Source organism: Pieris rapae, chromosome Z, assembly GCF_905147795.1.
Source record: "Pieris rapae chromosome Z, ilPieRapa1.1, whole genome shotgun sequence".
Taxonomy (NCBI): Eukaryota; Metazoa; Arthropoda; class Insecta; order Lepidoptera; family Pieridae; genus Pieris; species Pieris rapae.
This window is the reverse complement of record NC_059534.1, coordinates 10552035-10575273: the sequence shown is the minus strand read 5'-3', so window position 1 is coordinate 10575273 and position 23239 is coordinate 10552035. Positions and strand designations below refer to the sequence as shown.

General features: G+C 32.2%; 1 protein-coding gene across 1 annotated transcript; it reads right to left on the bottom strand.

Moving 5' to 3' along the window:
* Positions 1-554: 554 nt before the first annotated feature.
* On the bottom strand, positions 555-19837 carry LOC110997593 (proton-coupled folate transporter). The gene is made up of 9 exons (XM_022265831.2): positions 19642-19837; positions 19106-19300; positions 17205-17379; positions 13931-14116; positions 12001-12291; positions 10176-10330; positions 8271-8439; positions 3050-3209; positions 555-2482 (listed from the first exon to the last, which is right to left on the bottom strand). The coding sequence occupies exons 1-9, from the start codon at positions 19678-19680 to the stop codon at positions 2404-2406; spliced, it is 1449 nt and encodes a 482-aa protein (XP_022121523.1). The 5' UTR covers positions 19681-19837; the 3' UTR covers positions 555-2403.
* Between the last annotated feature and the right edge of the window lie 3402 nt (positions 19838-23239).

The window sequence follows — 23239 nt, the reverse complement described above, 5'->3', positions numbered from 1 at the left end:
ATTATGATAAATAACTTTCCATAATAATAATTATGACTATGGAGTCATAATTATTATCGATCATTGAATAGTGATTAATTATAAGATCTAGCAACATTGACAAGTTAAATGAACTAGTCATATTAACGGTTTTAAACAGATTTGACTTGTCATTAAATGATAATGACAGTGGCAGCTGACACTAACACGCCATTGCTGTAACATAAATAATAAAGACTATAAAATTACTACAGACTATCATAAAATATGAATCCCAAACATTATTAATATTTTTCGTAACAATATATAAATTTGCGCCGATATATACATAAAAGTGCATCTAAGATTATATAAATAACTTACATAACCCTATTGTAAGTAAAAGCAACGTATAAGTACAAATGGGGCACAAAACAGACATTACATTACGACTGCATCTACGTCCACCATTTTAACTTGATGGCACAGGCCAATCGCGAATATTAAGGTGTAAGCATGCTCATAACGAACAAATATTCATGTGAATATTCTCATCGAGCGAAAATTCTGCAACGCAATTAAATAAAACATCTAAATAATTTATATTGTTTATTGCATAGCATATGATACAAGACATATTCAAAATAGTAACGTAATAAATTCACAAAAGTTATCACAATTCATGGCCGTATACAAAACGTTAACAGACATTTCAAGTAATATAAAATTTAGTCTTCTCAAATTAAACTTGCGTATTTAAGCCTACAAATGATGTGTACAACAATTTGATTTAAGTATTCGAGTTTCAACAGATAAAAACAACAGCTCTATAGATAAAAAAAAATTGGCGGGAGATTGTGTGCTTGACAGAAATCACGATTTCTTTATGAATCTCAATAAAAGACTTAAACATACTTTATATTAAAATTTATAAAGTAATCGTGATTTCCTTGGTTTCAGTCCATCTTCTGGGTTTCTGGTATTTTATGGTCGTTGGGTCTTCTGGGTAATGCTACACGTAATTAGCTGCTAAAGAATCGGGACCAAAAACAGAATAATTTTCTTGGCCAATTTCTGTCACCGAGCTTGGATTTTCGCCTTAATTAAAACCGATTATAATATTTTTAACATCTTATATCATATTTGTATAAAAAAAAACGCATTGAATGCGCATATTAATTCCGCTTACAACGATGTGTTCTAACTATTCAAAATATAATCTCACAGCCAATATGAAATTATGTGAGGTATATCGAACTATGACTTGGTCAAAAATGTTTGGCGTATTACACCATTATAAATATATGTTACATCACAACAGTTATCCTAAATTCCGCCGCCCATGGACAGTGGCTAGCTGGTTCCACATAGTGGTGGTGGCTGCCATAAAAAGGGCTCAATTGTTCTCTCTATTCTTCCTCGACATCAAATGAAACTTAGCCGAAGATATCCGAGCTCTCTATGCTAAATGTGGTAGAAGATGCAGAGAGACCAAATATGCAACACCAAGGGATTAAGCCGCCCAGTACCCCGATTGTGGCCACGACTTTAAGAAGAATGTTCTCGAAGAAAAAATTGTCTCTTCTTTAAATTGGACTAGATGTAATCAATAGAACAGATAAAAGTTTGTTCCAGTACTAATCGATAACTGCCCAAGAAATATCTGCACGGCGGTGTTCAGAGTATGTCGTCTGCATAGCAGTGAATGTTGATAGTTGAAACATTGATATTGATATGCAGAAGAAAATGGGTCGGAGATAGGACACAGTTCTGAGGAATCCTAGCGTTCAGGGGTTTGAAGTCGGAACATGCTATAAATAATGACGTAAAACTTCCCAACGGCCAGAAAGCTGAAGATAAACAAGAAGGTCACCATATGAGCAAACACGAAGAAAGCCATACTGATATGAATGATAATCAGCTGGTGTCCTTCTAGATACCGCAAGAGCTGGCCGTTGATAATGGTTCCCATTCTTTTGGAGTTTAATGGGCAATTTGGATGGATCAGAGCGATCGTCTTGCTTAAAGATCGGATGTATTACATCCGTCTTCGAGTCGAGCGAGTTGCCGGAAACAGAACAATACTCAGGAGAATATAAGCAGCATAATTTGGTGAATGTCATAAGACCCAATTGACTTATGAATGTCCAAGGCAATAGTCCTTTGGTCATCCAAAGTCAAGTTATCTTCCCTGGAACAGGTTGTCAGAAATTGTATTAGATCACTTTGACGATTTCCTAATGGCAGGTGGACCAATATTTTTGCAACCTTCTTTTTAACCGACTTGGAGGAGAAGTTATTAAGTGCGCCGGTGTTGGTGTTGCATATTTGAATGTACTTGAGTCGGTTAGTTCCGTAATTTTCTATGTTCAGCCACACGTAAAATAGAGTGTCACAAGGCGGCGATAATAAATAAGATTATATAATAATTTATAATTTAACAAATTAAATGCTCTCAGTAATTGTATCGTCTGGGTCCACTTCGATTTCCAATCCTTTTCCTTTTAATATAAGCTCCATGGTTCTAAAATAGAAATTTGTTTAAGTTTTAAGTTGTTCATCAAATTCATGTTGAGCAAATTAGTGCGCACTCTTTCGTGACTTTAATGTTAAACAGAGAGGTAACGATGGCGTCTATGATTGTGATTGGTCCATATTTGGCCCATACAAGCGACACGATTCTTTGGTAAAACAGAACTTCCAATAGTTTTTCTGTCATTTCATATTTTTTTCGAACGTATACGCACATCATATTCATTTGTTAAGCGTATTTTACAAGAGTGCATCTGAGTGGACTATGTAAAGTATTTATTATGAATGATCCTTGCCAAATTTACAGATAAATGCATTTCAATATCATAAAGTAAAAAAAAAAAGAATCATTGTATAAATGATGTTTTATATGAGTACAAATTAATTATGAACAATATATACTCTACGAAGTTTCATTAAGCCTTTTCTCTGCGTATTTCAATTTAAATCGTTTTAATTTGATTATAATAAAATATATAAATTCATCCAAATATTTGTCTTTACTTTGCCAACTTAAATTAATCTAGTTATTAGGTGTAAAAAATAAAAATAAACTTACAATGATAAGAAAAAGACCGCTGCCTGGGTGCCAATCGTAAAGTAGAATATGGCGTTACTATACGGCGTATCGAGCGTTACGTTGTAGATTTGCGTATACACAACGGACGCAAACATTCCCACAGCGTTTTCCATTACCGATAGAAAGGCGAACGCAACACCTGATTATAGAAAAGAATTAGGTTATTTTTACATTATTACTGTTGCGTTCATCTGTGTTATATCCTCCATGCCTTGGTGAGAATGCAGATGGAAGATACTTGTGAACGTTCAAACTCACACCCGTCACCATAAGATAGTTAACCGGAGAGAAGGCACAGGTCAAATCAACAGCCGATATTTGGTCGTCTCTTGTCGAGATTATAAAAGGCAATTGTAGTAAAAAATGACTGAAAAATCATCTTGGGTTATCTCAGCAACACCAGCGCTACTAGTAGTAGTAGTCGCGGTGCGAACGTTGTGTCCTCGCAATAAAATACCAAATAAATAGTTTTCCTTAAAAATACGAAGTCAAAAGTGCTTATCCAGATGTAATAGTGGAGTTCTTGTTAACTGTGCTATTTGCTGAGAGAAACGGTTCTTATTTACCAAAACTTCTGGGACTTGATGTAAAGTGTATACGTGACTTGTGATTAATCATACATTAGTCACGTAACAGTGTTATAGTATCTCAAGGAACTGTACTATTTATTCGCCTGTGAAATCAACGCCGTAGTGGCGCAACGTTCTCGTCGTGGTACTCACAATCAATACGACGCGAGATCAAAACTGCTCGTCAACCATTACATTTTTTATTTTTATTTTTTATTTCTTTTGGTATTATTTAATTATTATTGGTTTTTTTTTTTTTTTTTTAATAATACAAGATGGATTGTGGCAAATGCCTAAAACATGCCTCTGATGCTGAAATGATTAAATGCACATCTTGTCTCACTGTGTTGCATTTCTTCTGCGCTGATCTTTCTGAAACGGATTTTAAAAGAATTCTTCCAATGAATAGGAAAAAGTGGAAGTGCTCGGCCTGCAAGAGCAAAAAGATTACTCCCACTTCATCGGTGTCACCAAAAACAGGTTTGGCATCCTCATTAAACGTCGACACTGAGATACTGACCAAATATATGGATAGTAAACTCGCGGATCTGAGGCAGCAATGGCGGGAAGACCTCAACGCTGCTATTCTCGAGGTGATGCGGAAATTCCGGGATGACATAATCTCGCTTGAAGCTCGAATGAATACCTGGGAGTGCAGACTTTTGAAAGTGGAAGAAAAATCGCCCAATAATGAATTGTTGCCAAACCATTTGACCGACAAGCATCTTTCTAATGAAACTCTGATCAATGAGATTAGAGATCGCAATCAAAGGGAGAAACACGTTATTATTGCAGGTATACCTGAACAAATAACCATTAACGCAGAGGAAAGAAAGTTTAAGGATGAAGATAAGATAATACAAATGATTTCCACTATAAACCCAAATCTACCAAAACCCCTTAAGGTCTTTCGTATAGGAAAGTTTAATCCAGGCAAAAACCGTAGAATCAAAGTTTGTTACGAAACAAATAGTACGGCTAAATTCTTATTACGTAACAAGTCTAAATTTCCAGAAGCCATTAAAATTTATTCAGACTTAACTCCAGCTCAGCAAAAATATCTGCAAAATTTAAACGATGAACTAGTGCGACGTCAGGCTGCGGGAGATACTGACATCACTATTAAATACAGATCTGGAATACCCACTATTACCAAAATGTTTTCAAAAAACTCGAAGTAACAAACACAATCAAACATCTCAACACAGATACGAATACCTATGAAGTCTTAGAAAACCATAATCAGCTACAGCCGCACAAGTCACGCTTATCGTTCTTATACCTTAATGCTAGGAGTATCCGAGTGAAAGGCAAATTTGATGAACTCAAATGCATTTTAAAAACAATTTCTAAAACTGTTCATATCGTACTCATAACAGAAACATGGATCACTAATGAAACTCAGGCCCAAGAGATGAATCTACCAAACTACACTCATTATTTCAATTATAGATCGGATTTTAGAGGTGGTGGAGTCTCAACTTATGTCCATAACAGTATAAGACATAGTTTGTCTGAGTCAACATATAAAGACGGCAACAACTACCTGTGGGTCAAATTAGACAGATATGCCACCGAAATTGGACTTGTATATAATCCTGGAGATACAAACTTCCTAAAGTTTTTAGAAGATCTTCGATCGCAACTAGTACAAAGAAAGAGGGCTGTAGTTTTCGGGGATTTTAATATAGATTTAGTGAAAAAGAGTGATAAACAAACTAAGCAATATATGGATGTAATGGACGAGGCTGGATATAGCATCATAAACAAAATTCAGAAAAAATATTGTACACGTGACTCGAAAACACGAAAATCAATAATCGACCACGTATGTACAAATCTAAGAGATGACTGTTTTCATATGGCATTTATTGAGACTGGAATGTCTGACCATAGGCAACTTTATATTGAATTAAAAAAATCCAAAGCCCCACAATTGATATATTCTGAATATGAAGCCATTGATTATTCAAGATTTTACAAATTATTCAAGACCTACAATTTAGATATAGCAACACTTGATTATTCTCTACTAGAAGAGACCATTAAGGACTGTGTAAGGAAATGTAAACAAGTGAAGAAAAAGATACTTAATCCACCTCAGAAAGATTGGATAAATGGAGAAGCTATTAATGCAATTAATTATAGAAACCAATTATGGGCTGAACTGAAAAAAGATCCTACAAATATAGTTGTTCAAGCACAGTATACTACTGCAAGAGACGAGGTCAAAAGAAAGATAAAGGAAACTAAAGATAATTACTTCTCCAACGAATTTGTTAAATACGCTAATAACCCAAAAAAAATGTGGAGTCTAATAAATAAATTGGCTAGTAACAAATTAAACAAAGATTGCACACCTTCAAAACTTATAATAGACACCAAAGAGTTAACTCAAACAACCGATATTTGTGCAGCTTTTAATACATACTTTTCTACCATAGGGCTGAAACTAGCTAATGAAATACCAACACAATTTCACACTAATTTTACATTAGCACTTCCTCAAAGTCTTAATGCTGAATTATCTAACTTCAGTCCATGCACAACACTTGAAATAATAAATATAATAAAAACACTAGACGCAAATTGCAGTACTGGAATAGATGGAATCAATACTAAAACCATAAAATGCATTATCAATGATCTCTCTGAATATCTCTCGGTCTGCTTTAATAAGCTGCTGCATAAAGGTGAATTTCCGGATTCTCTAAAGAAAGGCAAAGTTACTCCTATTTATAAATCAGGCAGTAAAACTGACCCCGGCAATTACAGACCAATATCCATTCTACCTTCAATTTCAAAAATATTAGAAAAAATTATTTATTCAAGACTTGATACTTACTTACAAACTAACAATTTTATTTTTAAACGCCAATATGGTTTTAGATCAAAAAGCAGCACTTTATCAGCCACAGTCGATCTTATCAGTCATATAAAGGAAAACATTGACTCTAAAAAAATGGCGCTGGGTGTCTTTATAGATTTGAAAAAAGCGTTTGATACCGTAAGCCACAATCTATTGCTTAAAAAATTAGATCGTATAGGAATAAAAGGTTGTGCGCTAAAATTATTCAAATCTTATCTATCAAACAGAACCCAGATAGTCAAAATAGGTAATGCTCAAAGCTCAGAAATACCAGTAACATGCGGCGTCCCACAAGGGTCTATACTGGGTCCACTGTTATTTTTAATATATATTAATAACATTCACGAGCTCGGTTTACATGGCCAAATCACTCTCTACGCTGATGACACCTGCTTATTTTATTTCGGTATAAATATCCAGACTATGGTTGCTCGAGCTCAGTCAGACCTAAATTCTCTATATTCTTGGTTTCAACAAAATCTGCTAACCATAAATATCTCAAAAACATCTTATGTAATATTCAGAGCAAAAAATAAAATCATTCCTATGTTTCAACCGTTAAAAGTTCAAGACGTTGAAATCACTAACAAAAAATGGGAAAAATATCTGGGTCTTAGAATAGATACATATTTAAAGTGGAACTTTCATATATCACACATAATTACCAAACTAAAATCACTTATAGGCAGATTTTGGTCAATATCAAAATGTATTCCTCAATCCGTACGTCATTTAATTTATAATTGTTTAGTCAAGCCACATTTCATATATCTAATTGAAATATGGGGTACGGCATGTAAAAACATAATTTCTAACTTACAAACACTACAAAATAAATTAATAAAATCATTATTTAGATACAATTTTTTAACACCGACTAATAAAATCTACCAAGAAACCAAAATTATGACAATTAAACAATTGTATGTATATAGCACCTGTATTTTGATAAAAAAAATTTTAAATAACTCTATCCATAGTTGCTTGTCGTTTAAAAAAATCAAACACACAACGACACGCAATACTCGTCGAGCGAGTTTGCTTATCTTACCGAAGCCGCGTACAAATTATTTGAAGAAATCTATTAGGTATGAGGGTGTGCAATTATTTAACCAATTACCATCTCAAATTCGCAATATTGGAGTGTTTGACAAATTCAAAAAGGCATTAAAGATGCATGTTAGAATTAACATAGCTGACTAAAATTGTTACGGCTAATGGCGACGTGTATCTCGCTCGTATATAATATATAAATATTAATATTAAGTTTCTCATGTAAATAAAATATTTCTGTTTTGTAATGAGAAATAAAGTTCTTTAAACATTACTAGCCTTTTAGATTCAGGTTTTTGTATCTGCTCTGTGATCATTTCTAAAAGACAAGTAGGTCACATTTGCCTCTGACACGCCGTCGACGTTAAGGGTCTAAAGCATGCTAGTTACACGATGTTTTCCTTCACCATACGAGCGTTTTACAGGATTTTTTAATAGGCCTCTTAAATTAAGCTGGTGAAATTGAATCAAAATCTTGGTGCAAGTTAGCCATGTTTTAAAGGAACCAAAAATTATGAGAAATAGAAAAATAATATGGCAAATTTCTATTGAGCAGACATTGTTTTGTAACTTCCCTTAAATACTCCCCTTATATTTATTGTTATTTAACTTTGCAAACAACGAGAACTTTTATAAAAAAAAACAATTATGATAATGGGACAAAACACTCAAGTTACAAAATAAGACAGTGAATTTCGAAAATGCTTGCCTCTTTCACCCGGCGAAAGGACCTTTGAGGTCATTGAACGAAGGAGTGACACTATACAGGGCCCCAATGCGGCTGCAGTTGCCCCTACATACATGGTGCTGCCAACTGTAGCTTGTGCATATAGCAAATGGCCGCTCATATGTGCAGCCGCACCCAGCATTACTATCATCTGGAATTTAAATGAGTTCGTGTCACTTTTGCCAAATTAATATTTCTTAAATATGATTATTGTATTGCACGGTCACACATTGAATTTTTTAATCTTAATACAATTTTATTTGTATGTTAATTTATTTATTTTATCTAACATCAAGAAAAGAGTACAATTGGCGCGGGTGGCTATCACCAGTGACCACAAGTGTAAAACAAAGTAAAATAAGGAATAAACAAAACATGTAGCTAATGACAAATGAATCACGATAATTTCAGATTATTTAGTAAGAAGTTCAGATCAGTTTTATTTATCAGTTATTTACAACAGGTCTTTTTCTTTATAGGTAGCGACGATCATTACTTCCTAAGATTCGACAATTTCTCACCCATACGACCTTGAATTAGTTCTCACTAGGAACTTTTTTAGTGGTTCTTAGGGGGTTTTTATTTCCAAAGTCCAAAAACTTGGCCGGTGGGCCATCGATATCCTTCGAAGTATTTCCCTCAGACTTTCGTATACCTGACAACATTTAGACCTAATATAGAATTTTGATTATCAGCTATCCCCGCGTTTAGCTGGGTCTGTACTAATTACACAATTTTCGTTGGGAATCTCAGGTAAACCAACTACTTCACTTTTAAAATTCGGGCCCACTTTTTTTGTTATCTCTTAAACGAGTGTCTTTTTCGGCAAGTCTGCGGCAAAGTCTACTACAGATTATACTCGGTCACAGATCTTTGTTCAATGTTTCAGAGGCTTTTCAATTAACTTTCCGGCCTGTCTCCTTTATTTCATCATTTATTCACGATTTGTTATTTCATATCCTTAGTAGTGTATGTCGAAAGCCGAAAACGAAGTTTGTAACACTTGATAAACCTGACTACAACCCCAAGAGTTGCTCCAACCCAACAGGTGTATTACGGTACGTTGGAGGCTTGGAGTTTACCAAGTATTACTATTACACACACATTGTTGGTGATGCACAGAGGCGATGAGAACTTGGTGAACTGATTATGGTTGGTAACACAGAAAAGATCACGTGACCGATCAAGGTACTGGACAAAAACCAGTGGGAGCAGATGCTTCCTTAATAAACGATACTCAGAATCAGCTGCTTATTAAAGGGTGATACTGAGGTTGTGGTTACAACTTTGATAACATTTTTTTATGTAGGTTCTTCAAAGTATTTAACATGCTATATAGCTTTTCATTCAAACTTCGGCAAAGTTGATGTTGATTACAACCATCAAGCTGAGTACGGCAAGTTAGATATCAACAAATATGATTTCGCCTTATATTTTTGTTGTATTAAGAATGTAAGAATTATCTAATTTATCAACTCTATTAACTTTCAGCGAACAACTTTCGTAATCTTAATATTTTTTTAAATTTCCAATGGAAATCACGTAATTAACATTAAAACATAGGAATAGTATGTTTTGCAGTCGTATAAGTTATAAATTACAAATGTAGTTTATAATTATAATAATATCGATTAAACAACTTAACTAAGTTTTATAGCTAAATCTCCCCCCACGTTCTTAATCAAATATGAACTATTAAGTTATGATACCATATCATATCATTGTCATATAAAAATTACATGTAAAATAAAAAAAAAATAGTGATGTGAAAAACAAATGTATAAATAGAACACTAAAACAAAAATGCTTTTAAAATTACTTTTAAAAGCATTTTTGAGCGAGGATTATAATTAAGAAATATTTTTAAATTAAGTATTTTGTACATACCGTATCACGCCAGACAAGTATTTTTGACATCAGTGGAATTCCAAAGAGGGTGAAAATCACATAGGCGGAACTAAGGTAGGTTTTAAAGTTACTGTAATCATTTGTGTCCCATTTGAACACTTTTGATGCGTATAAGTACAATACGGGCTTCTCATCTGAAATTAATTAAGAAGTTAATTAATAAAAAAAGTGCGTGCGTACAAAGTACACATGTCAGAAGTGAAACCTCTTTGTAAATTAATTATTACTAAGTCACCCAGTAGAAGACGTCAACCAATAGCGGAGATTTTTTTCTCACTCTCTCTTAATAAGTCTCAATAGCTCTTCTCCTATTCTTCGACAAATCACACATCTTTGTGACGTTCGATAATAATTTTACCCTTATGCGAGTTATATATTATAAAGAAGTTTCACTTCAAACAAATCATTATAATATTTTATTAATACAAAACTAACACAGACACAACCTCAATTACAGAGTGTATACACACTCCTATACATACATTCACCCATATTTAATTTCACTATTACACATTAGATTAAGTGTAACACTAACACTGAAGTATACCTTTTCTAATAACAAAATGGTAACTAGCATTTAAATAAATATATTTTTGTAAATATTTTTTTTAATTTTTTATTACCATATTATTCTAAGGCTCATGTAAGTCTAAGATTTCTATGGCAAAATTAATTGCATACATAATTTTATGAAACGATGAAATTTTATGAAATTTTTTGTCGAGTTCGTTACTTCTACGCTAATGCGTGTTTCAGAGTATCACAGTGATGGACGTTCTAGACTGTAGGTGTCTACACTAAGTTGGCAATGCATTAATATTACAATTTCATCTATCTGCATAGATAAGAAAATAAAAAGAAAAAGTAGCAATGACATCAATAGTTTATGGATGATTTAAAAAAAAGCTTGTCATTAATTTAAGCTACGATAAATAGATTTTTTTGCCCACACATTGACCAAATTCAGCGCAGGTCTTTTCGAATCGTCAATGTCTAATGTCTTACTATCGCTTGATTCTCTCTCTCTATGCAGATACATAGCGTCTCTTTGCGTTTTCTATAAAGTGTACTACGGTGGGTGATCTGAAGAATTGTTTTGGGTCATTCCTGCTGTTTCGTTTCAGCATCGTACGAGCCGTATGAATTCGAAATTTCACCAACATCACCTTGATGGCAGGAAATCTTCCATAGTCCGTTTTACAAGGCATTTTCTTTTGCGAACTGTGGAATCGACTGCCCGTGGGGGTTTTTCCTGAGAGATACGACCTCCAATTATTAAAAATTCGAGCGTACTCTTAAAGGCGGGCAACGCACCCACTAAAATGGGTCTATGGGCTACGATTACTGCCCTTTTTTGCCGTCCCGCAGGCTTGTTTGCCCTTCTATACTATATCAAGAAACTTGCTTAAATGGCCCTGGGATTTAAAGTTATGAAAAGTGAGCTCGAGTTGAGATGAAGACTCATTTCATGTCATGCCCCTGTCTGTTCAGAATATATATTAGAGACTCTTTTTTATTTCGACCAATTATACAAAAATTAGGATACACATTATAAAACAAACAAATAGACGTACATACATCGCCGTTCTTACTTAGCCACCAATATGAGCACACACACACACGAGCAAAAACAACAATAAAAAGGATGAATTTTTCATGTAAAGACCCTAAACCTTTTTACTTTAAGACGTACCAAAAAATACATTCAAAGTGAAAATTATAATATTTGAAATTATAGCAACAAAAAGATTAACATAATTTAAATATTGTTTACCAAAAAAGATCTCATATAAAAAAAACTTACCTCTTTGAAATGTATAAAACGCCATAGACACAAGTAGAAACCAGAGGAATAGTCTTCTATTATTCGGCCTTTTCTTCGTCAACGTTATGATTGTTTTTTTGATATTGTTTAAATTGAAGAAATCGGTGATCGGATTGGTGACATTTGCCTCTCTCGCCGACCTTTGCTCGTTTCTTGTCTGCCAGTCGAGAGAGAAGATGCAATGAAACGTCGCCAGTATCATAAGACCGGAGTTTATTGCGAACATCGTAGTGAACGATTTGTCCACATAGCGATTGAATATCAGATTTCCTGGAATTAAAATTTCTTAATTATAATAATAATAATAATAATTTATTCATTGCACGAATATGGTATAAAATGTCAAGGTGGTACAATTGTCAGTCGTTCGCATATTCTGCCACACACAGTGGCGCGCAAATTTATCTTAGTTTAGATTTTATATACTCTTTTATTAAATCTCCTAGAAATTAACTGCACTGCCATTTTGTATGATGATTTACTAATTTAAAAGAGTACCGAGTTTTTCTCGGCCTACGCCATTTGTCTTCTTTTCCGATGAGGGATGTTTGCGATACAAATTTATTGACGTGGAATAAGTCTTGATCTTATATTTCATAATATACATATTTTATTTTATTCTAGAAGCGGACTGTTGAAGACTTCCAGCAATCTACTCCAACTTTTTGCTATGAATAATACAAGTAATTTCAGAACAACGATATTCCTGAACGATAATATTAAAAAAGCCTAATTTTTTAATGGGATAAAAAATAAAGCTACAGCACGCCTTAGTGGATGCGTTGTCGGCCTTTGAGAGAGGAAAACCCCAACGCTCGATTGTGGAATCAACAACAGCTGTGGAGTTGTCTAGTACGCAACAGATGTGTTGTTCATATAATGTTCAAATTGATCGATTTCTACCATAACAGTGTAGCTATGACATTGTTCTGTTAACATATAAAAAAGAATACCAGACAAAAACATTATTGCATCAACACAATTTCAGCTGCACGCAGGTGCATGTTTACCATATTTAAATCACGAAATGTATATTCTTTGGTGCTCATTTAACCTTGTAAAAGCATCTCGTAACTTCCAAAATATAGGTAGGATATATTTTATATGATCCCTATGTCTGGATAGGAGAATACAAAAACAATGGTAAAAGCTGGCACAGCTGTATTTACTTAAAAGTGACATATTGTAAACAATTTAAATACATATATATATATATATGTATTTAGGTTATACATATATTGGTCTCTAGACCAATTGCAATCAAACAAATGTTTTTCGTTTGTCAATATCATGTCATTAGGTGTGAATTTGTAATTTTGACAATTTATTGTTGAAGAACATTTTGACAATGTTTTATCACAATAATACAAAGTGCCTTGAACTACTTATCGAAAAACGATTACGCTCGATTGTATTACGTCTGACGAATAATTTCCGTCTCTTCATAAACATAGTCTCATTTAGTCTTTAAAACTGTATTAAAAAAGTTATCTTTAAAATTATATGTGTAGGGGATATCGTATTTGTAATTAACTTTAAAGAAATTAGTTTATCAAACAATTAAATCTTCTTACATAAATTCTTTAATCAAAATATGTCATGCAAATTCTCTTTTAATGATATATAATTTGCTATGCCCTTAGTACGTGCTTTACCGTAGTTTCAAGCGGTATACGATAGTGGAGAAAAATCTAAATTTTGCATATTTGTCACACAAATGAATCTAAAGACTGAGTATCCAGGCAACCCGTGCTAAAAGAGAGCGAGACCACAGAAAAAATTAGAAAGAGAAACACAAGTGTAACGTAATCCTCGATAAAATATACGCCAAATAAATAAAAAAATGGCCTATCCTACTCAAGGATAGTATAATAATATTTTAACGGTAAAATAATTTATGAAAACTCACCTAAATAAATCCCAGTGGGCATAGTACTTAGATACACCGCGTCCAATATAGCAACTCTGAAGGTACGATTTTCCACTGAAGTAATGTCGGCCAGATATGCGAAACATCCAGTAAATATCGCCAAATCGGTGCCTGTAATGACGCTTGGTAGAACAGCGAAGTAAATCACGTATTCCACAGGCCATGCTAAAAAATAATAACTTAGTATAAAGTATACAAATATATAGTATTAAGTAATTAAAGTTAGTATTATTACTATGTTCATGCGGGAAAACTAGAGTGTTTTAGGGCTTGTTATCTTTAAATAGCAAATTGCTCTTCGCTTTGAAATGGAATAAAATCATTTATTATTATTAGCCTTTTTGAATTTATATATAGCTGTTGGACGAATATAGGTATATATTGGCTTTTAGTTCTCTTTTTTTTAAGAAATCAACTTTGACAGCTCACACACTATTTGATTTTTGCAATATTTTTAATATGTAAGCACCATATATTGCATTTGATTTTGCATCACCATGCGCCTATTTTATTTTAGTACAGAAATTTGTTTTTCTAGGTTATGTACCTGTTTACAATTAACGTTTTTAGTAACGAGTAAGGTTCAATTAAAATTGTGTATCTAAAAGCAGTCAATGTTGCAAAAGCGAGGCACATACAAAAAAGAGAATGCCGACACGTAAAATGCAGGTAATACATTCCTGGTACAAAATAAATTGTTCTAAGATTCGTATTAGTGTTCTCCGTATCAAGCACCGTGAGCCTTATTTTCATATATCCTTAGTTATTTTTCTTTAAAAGATCAGATGTTTTATTTGAATTTTGGATTTAACAGATATACTCATACACTCACTCACACATTTGCACCCACAACCTACACGTCAGGCGTGTTGATAACAGTTGAAAAATAAATAAAATAAGGTTAAATAATGTAATTATTTTAAGGAATTTAGAATTAAGTTTGTCTATGGATAAGCTGGGAACAGAGGTATTTTTTACTTAAAAGTGTTTCCAAATCTTACACCTAGGAATGAAAATGTACTTCAAACGAATAAACACTTTTTTATAGTATAACTTTTTCTTTCAACTGTAAGTTAAAAATCACCGCTTAGTTTGTTCCGTACGTCATACACACATAGACACACAGATAAAAGACATGTTCTATGAATTACTCCCGTCTTTAATGGATTATAGTTTAATTGTTTATCTAATTCATATCTCTGCAAATATGAGATAGCTGTTCAATTGCAGTAATTTCACATCTATTAATTCCTACATATTTTATATACCTACTTTGAAGGTTATCTTTATGTATAAATTCTTTATGTATCAATTCTACGACTTTTTTATTTTTTCTTAAAAGGCTGACAACGCACTCGCAACCACTGTGGCATTGAGAGTGTCCATGGGCGGTGGTATCACTTAACATCAGGTGCGCCTCCTGTCCCCTGTTCTATAAAAAAATACTTGAATTGGATTTTTTGTATACGTTTGGGTTGCGCCCTGGATGGTTTAGATTCACAAATTAGACCGGCTGATGGCGCTCCAGTCGGCATTAGACACTATTAGATTTTTTGTATATAAGACGTGTGTACAGGACATGCCGGATCCGCTAGTATAATATAATATTTAGGACAATATAATTTTGGGTTGTAGGTACTAAGCCAAATGAACAGTTATTATCATTATTACCTATTAAAGAATCCTCTGACGCGTCTATCTCTCTAACTAGGTATATACAAAGAGGTTTAAGTACGTAACATGATGTTGCTAGAACGTCATAATATACTAGATAATATAGTCACTATATGTACAAGGCGTTACACGTTTATATCTCTAATATAAAATTATTAATCTGTACGTCAAAAATGTATTTACGAGATTCATGTCAATTCGGTTGGCGTTTTTCGACAGCAAAGTGTATGTCGTCGCATCTATAATTAGACTTTCCTATGAATTACAAAGCTAAGCGAAATCAGATACTATGTTATTGTTTAATGTTTGATATCATGACTAAACATTATGATCTGGCTTAATCTTATATATAAAATTCTCGTGTCGCGGTGTTTGTGGTTAAACTCCTCCGAAGCGCTTAACCGATTCTCATGAAATTCTGTATGCCTAATGGGTATGTCTCAGAATCGGACAACATCTATTTTTCATCCCCTTAAATGTTCAGGGTAGTCCAGCCCTAAATATTTTTTTAAAATTTTTAGAAGAATTTTAATTTTTTTATCAACTGTATCAACAGCATTAAATACATACAACCCTAAATTTTCAACCTTCTACGATCAACCCCTATTTTTTATTATAAATAATATACATGGCAAAACGACGTTTGCCAGGTCAGCTAGTTTTAACTATAGAAATAATGCATTGACATTATTAAAAGATACACGTAAAAGTCGTGTATGGTTTTCGGTGATAATAATTTAGCAAAATCACACAGTTACTTGTACTGTTTTAAAAGGTCTATGTGGCTGAGGAAATCTTTAAAAATTAATTGTTATTAATTAATTTCAGATAATTCGAACGAAGTAATAACGAGTCTGTCAATAAAACTAATGATGAAGGGCATGTCGTTCGTTCTTTTCTTTCTTTTTAATTACGATTGAACCGCACGGTCTTTCGTCAATTGTGCTATTTCGCAGAAGATATACAAGTATATATGCCAAACAGTACTGAAACAAGGCTAGATACTGATCACAGTATCTAGCCTTGTTTCGGTATCAACCGCCGACATAATAAATTGGGCAATTGAATTTATATCGTCATTTGAAGTGACATACAGTAACTAGCCTAAATGTTAAAAAAAATACAATGTGGCACTCGAGGACTGCCAAAGCTAATGCATAGCATGTTTATCAACATATGCAAATATAATTTATTTATTTATGCAGTCTTATTATTTCTTTCATATTAATTCAAGTCTTTTCTTTGATATTAATTCAATCTACCACTCTACCAGACTCAGACTAACACGCCTATATAGTCTGTCTCACTCTAACGTGTACCGGCTGCACCGGCCGCGCTTATCCTACGTCACCGATCTCGTAAGAGAGATGTGAATACGCAGTATGCGATCTGTCCCACTGTAATTGACCTGCGTTACGTCACCAAACACGCCAGACCTACGTTAGACGCAGTATGCATTCTGTCCCGCTCTAACGCGTATGACCGCACATATATTACGTCATCCTGTGTTAGGTTTATTATTTTCGTTACGCAATTTCTTGATTCGAGAATCAATTCAATAGAAATTAAAAATACTTACAGTTTGTTGTAATATATGTGATCATCAATGAGAAGTATAACTTTCCAAGTAAGCCCGTTAAGATTATGATTTTTCTGCCGCGCTTGTCACTGTAGGCGCCAAGAAAGAATGCAAGCAGCAAAGGTACCATGTGCATTGCTATTCCGTTCCATTGATGAAAGAGGGACGTTGTGACCTGTAAATAAATCACCACTACAATAAATCACCTATTTTTTATATAGAATTTACATAATCAGTCTAGTAGAAAACGTGGATGTGTTACAGTAAAGTAACATTACTGTGAGTTTTATTGTTATGTTTATTTTTAAATTTTATTCAACTGAATATACAAATTAGATAATTATTCAACTATCGATATTGTATATTTTTAGTCTAATTCAAAATAAAATTATTAATTAAGCATGTTTCTCCTATGTATGTTCATCTCCTTTATTGGTCGCAATTGACTTCTAATGTAACATCGCAAAAGCATTCCTATCGCAAAAGACAGCTAAATAATTCGCACCGCTGCATGGCATTATCTTTATAATTTCTAGAGTTATTACCTAATATCTACGACGGAAAAGTTTATTATTAAAGATTTTCCATCACTTGATATATTATACTCTCATTTCTTTTTTTTTTCAATCTATTTGCGTTGCTGGCATATAAGAAATGATATTCAATTTTATGCTATTTTAATGTCGAAAATAAAATAAAATCTAAAAACAGACTAACACAATTTCATAACAAATTGTTACATGTATAATATTTGTAGTTTGTACATAACTAAAGTGCTATATGTATTCTATTATACGTTATGCAGCATTTTGACACTTATTTCTAATGTATAATTTTATTATCATTTATCGCCTTACAAAATGTTTTCATTTACTTCTAAATTTCCAATAGAATATTAGCTGTTAGCTATTATTTAATAAGCTATAGAGCAAATTATAATGCCGTCTCACCTAAACCATTTTTGATGAGCATTAACAGATTCGTAAATTAGAACATTTTTTTATGTAATAGGGGGGGCAAACGGGCTGAGGGCTCGCGTGTTGCCGGCTGTTTAAGAATTCGTTTTCTCGTTGTTGACGGGACCTGAGTCGAATTGGTTCGGAAATATAGTGCAGCTGGTATACACAGCAGAACAAAAATGTCAGACGCATAAACTAGTCGAGATACAAAGTTAATACTGATATAGATAATCTTGACGGCCACTTCAAAGTATTTTGCTATGTCATGAATTCTCACGAAATTTATCTTTGGGTAGCCTTTCAAATAACCTGACATCATAAAATTAAAAAAAAAAACAAATTAAACTATTAGATTCGCAAGTTTGCCATTATACATATATAATTAATAATTGTTCTATTACAAATTTTGGATAATTGAAATTTAATTAGTGTCCATTTACTATATATATATCAAATACTAGCGGCAGCACAGCTTTTTGTTTTATATAGTAAAATATAAACTAAACCAATACCTTATAAAGTTTTAAGATAAAAAGAGTATAATTTTTTTGTCCAATTTCTTAAGGTTAAAAATTCTTTTGTAACAATATATAAAATACAAAAACAAAACTGTAAGATACTGAATTATAATTCATATAATATTATAAAATACTATCAATTCATTGGTCAATATATTTAAACACAGTTGCAAACTAGTGAATGAATGTTGCTCACATATAAATGAAGTTGATCTATTCACAATTGAAATAAATAATCACACATAATTTACAAGCCTAGTGCCAAATGTTTGCAAATTTTCTTTATAAACTTACACTATATGTTGTAGATCTAGAAATACGCTTAACTGTACAGGGGGACCTGTACAAAGCTTTTGCCAAAGTTGCCTATCAAAAAATAAAACAACAAGCTAAATAATTTAGTGTTAAAAAAATATGTACTAACCTGCACTTCCTTATTAATTGAGTCATAACTGGTAATGTTATAACATATATCCGCACTGTAACCGTGATTGACTGTGCATGCCCGGAACAAGTAAAATGTTTGTTCAATCACATTTGTTATCATGAACGCCATCATGTAGAAAAACATAACTGGTTCCACTGTTATGTATTTGTACCATGGTCTAATCGGCCTCATCTGTAAAATTAATATAACTTAACTATAGAAAATAACCAAGTAAATTAAGTCTGAAATTTGTACACAATTTTATGAAATACTTTTCAACTACATTTGTTAAATATTTTTAATTATTATGCTTCTTTTTTATTAACAATCTGTTGAAATAAAATATTCTGGCAATGTGCTAGATATTTTTTAAAGTCAGTAATTCATTTAAAAAAAAATCATTTGTGATAACAAGTTTTTTTTGTTTATTTTAACTTTAAAATAAAAACTCTGTCATTGAGTGTTAGTATTATATAAATAGACATTTACAATACATAGAAAAGATTTAATAAAATAATTATAAAATTTCTCACCATATATAAAGTTTCATTACTAGAAGTATCAGTTTCCATCTTTTGAATATTTGTCTAATTTATAGAATTTTTTACTTAAACCGCAAAAGAACTTCTCTTTTCAACAAAGTTAAGTAAATACAGGTGTATTTGAGTTTGAATGTAATTGATTCTTGATTCACACAACCAATAACTATTCTGCTTCCTTCACATCTAAAATTTAAATGTAAACCTCTGTATTATATAGACTCTAGTCAGCGCCACTGAAGTTTATCGCGGCGAAAAAATGAACTAAATTTGACAAAACAGCAATGTTGTTCAGTAATGCAAACTTAGGGATTTTTCCCCAAATTTATGGAAAATTAGGACCTACAAGGGGATGGAATGGAATGGCCTGGTATTTTCTTACGCTAACATAGTTTTTTTTGTTTCGATTATTTAATATCAATAATATATTTTATTCCAGAATATTTTTCTGAAAGAGCACGATTCTATACAATTTATATTAGGCCTCGAAACGAACTAATAAATGAAACGAAATACATAATTAAACTCCAAATGAGATAATATAGCTGCATTAACAAAGTGCTTTATGCTCAAATAATATTTTTGTGTAATACGCGGACATCGAAATAACAGCTATTTTATATTATTTGTGTGTGTTTTATACTATTTATATATTATTTACTACATACATAAAATGAAATCATAAGAAAATTTTATTAAAATTTTAATTGCTTGTATAGGAAACTGAAAGGAATAATAACTATTTATCAGCTTCGCTCTTCTCAAGTACTTTATAATTGTTTTTGTAAATCTTAAAATAAACTAAAGGTTGGTAATTGAAGAGGGAATGTTGGCAACATTTGCAAGACACTGACAGCGCCGATACGTCACTTCAGTCAGATGACATACCATTTAGGTATGGTTGTCTCCAAACTACGAAAAACGAAACTAAATAATTGCAACTTCACAAACAGCAAACATATAACATTTTTATAAAGAACTGAACTTAATTCAGTTGCAAAAGAAACAATTCTATTACTTTAATACTTAATCTGATTTATTTCAATATCTTATTACATAATTGAAGGAAAAAATATAATTTAAATATATAAAGTATTGCATATACCTTACACTAGTGAAGTAGATATGACAATTTTTGTTTTTATTATTACAAAAAAAGAATTTGAAGTAACTTTAATTGCAGGATCAGAATAATAATGATGACAATAATTATGTCAATATTATTTTTAATATCATGTAAGACATGGAACCTACTACAAACTCTTGAGATATTAATAAAAACCACAGATTACTATTATTAAACTACGAATATTGATATAGATTTTTCCTGAAAATTTCTATAACACCATGTTTTGGACTGTATTGTTAAACTAAACGTTTTGTTAGGAAATAAAACATAGTGGTTTAACTTTAACTTGTAAAATTTATTTCTAAGCTATCAGCCTTATGTCCTCTTCCCAGTTTCCATAGGGTATTTTGCAATAGTGCAATAGACGAGCCTGTGAAAATTAATAAAATAATCAATATTTTATGGACAACACAAAATATTGAGTATTTAATTAAATAGACAATATGTATTTCTTTTTGTACCTCTTTGATGAAATACGTGTATAACTCTCAAATGTCTTGCAACAGTTATCAGTCAATTTCAACTTTATTTAGGAATGACAATATTTTATATCTACGAGTTTCTAAGATACTTTTAAATTTTGTTGTGTAGGTAGTAGACTAAGGAAAATTTAAAATAATAAGCTAATTTGAAAATACAACATTTAAAAGCAAATTCAAATGTATGTAAGAAAATATATTATTTTAGTCTTCAGCTTCATATTTTAAAGCCTGTATTTCGTTCATTTTCCATAGTTCTATTCATTTTTAGAGATTTATAGTAATTTAATAGAATACATGTTACAGGCCAGATAGCATCCTCAATCGTTTGCCTACAAGCAGAGCATGCTGTTTCTGCCTTTCGCTGAGGACGGGATCAATTATCATCGCTGTCCTTAGTGCAATCCTAAGTATACCATATATAATATTTTACGAATACGGCGAACCGATCCTTAACGAACTGTATATACATTCAACTATTGCTCAAATAATAATTCATATTTATTCCGCAATGGGTCTATTAATGTTCGCTGTCGCAATTATATTTTTCGTTGCTGTTTTAACTTATAATGAAGTCTTAATATTATTGTACCTTTGGTACGTGATAGCTTTTAGTATTATTGATGTATTAATCATATGTTATGTCGCCATTTTTCTTATGATTAATACTTATGTGATATGGGGTTTAGTTATTATTGCATGTGACTTGATATTTTGGATTTTTATATACACATTTGTTTTGCCCGCGGTAAATGGTTTTAGGCGAAGTATTCATACAATTAGAATTATAATAAAGTAATATTTTCAGTTTTAAGTTTTACTCTATATGTACTCTATATGTAGGTAACACGGGTGAACAGATTTAAAAGAAAGAAAGAAAATACGTTTATTTGATTAAAGCACATTTATAAAGGAAATACAAACTCAGCTTTAAGTTCCTGTTGTAGATACCTACATACATGGCGCAATCGTTCTTACATTGCATTATTATCTAGGTTAAGTCTGTAAACATTTACATTATATTAAAAATAAATTAAATGAGTCGGTTTCTAGGTTCGCCTAAGATGGTTCTTTAATTATATTTCTCATTCACATATTTGTTATGTGCCTACACCACTAGCAACATTGATTTTCAGTGGACACATTACTATCTAGGAGTTACAGCTATATACATTCGACGAAACATTTTAACATTGAAATTAAAATATTTATATTTATAATAAAATTACAAACAAACATAATATGAGACAATGCATGATGCAAGTAAATTCCTAACCCTTACTGATATTCCAAAAGCTAATTTTTACATTTTATTTAGAAATGCGTTGGATGTCGCGTATTGTAGGCGGCGGGCTGACCTACTGTTTAGTTACAATGTAACTTAACTACCGCGAAAAGACTGTTTTAAAGAAACAATTAAGTTAATTTATCCTCTTTTAAACGCTGGTCTTCACCGTACTATCTCATCCGGCATGGGAACGATAATATGATTTCTAAAGATTTCTAGAGAAAAAACATACAATATTATAAATTTAATGCAATTGCACATTTTACTAAGGAATAAATAATATTTACACTATAATTTTATATAACACCAGCAAAGGGAATGTTACACGCTATCGGTTATAATAAACAATTTTTGAAGTTATACTTCTTTTGACGCGTCGTAAAATGAGAGTAAGTTTTTACAACGCGCGTGCTTACTGTCACAAAAATCCAACACCCTGAAGTAAGCTATAGTCAACATTTTAGTATTTTTCTACTGTTAGAGTGTTATATGAGCTATGGAATAATGCGAAAGAAACTATTTTTGAAAATACTTTCATCTTGTTACGCCAAGAAGTATAACTTCTAACGCGTGTTCAACGGCACACACAACAAACGATTTTTTTACAAACGAAATTTGCTTTCAATAACAAATTATATTTCAAAATACAGGGTATTTACACTCACTCACTCTGGTTATTCCTGAATCAAACTGGTT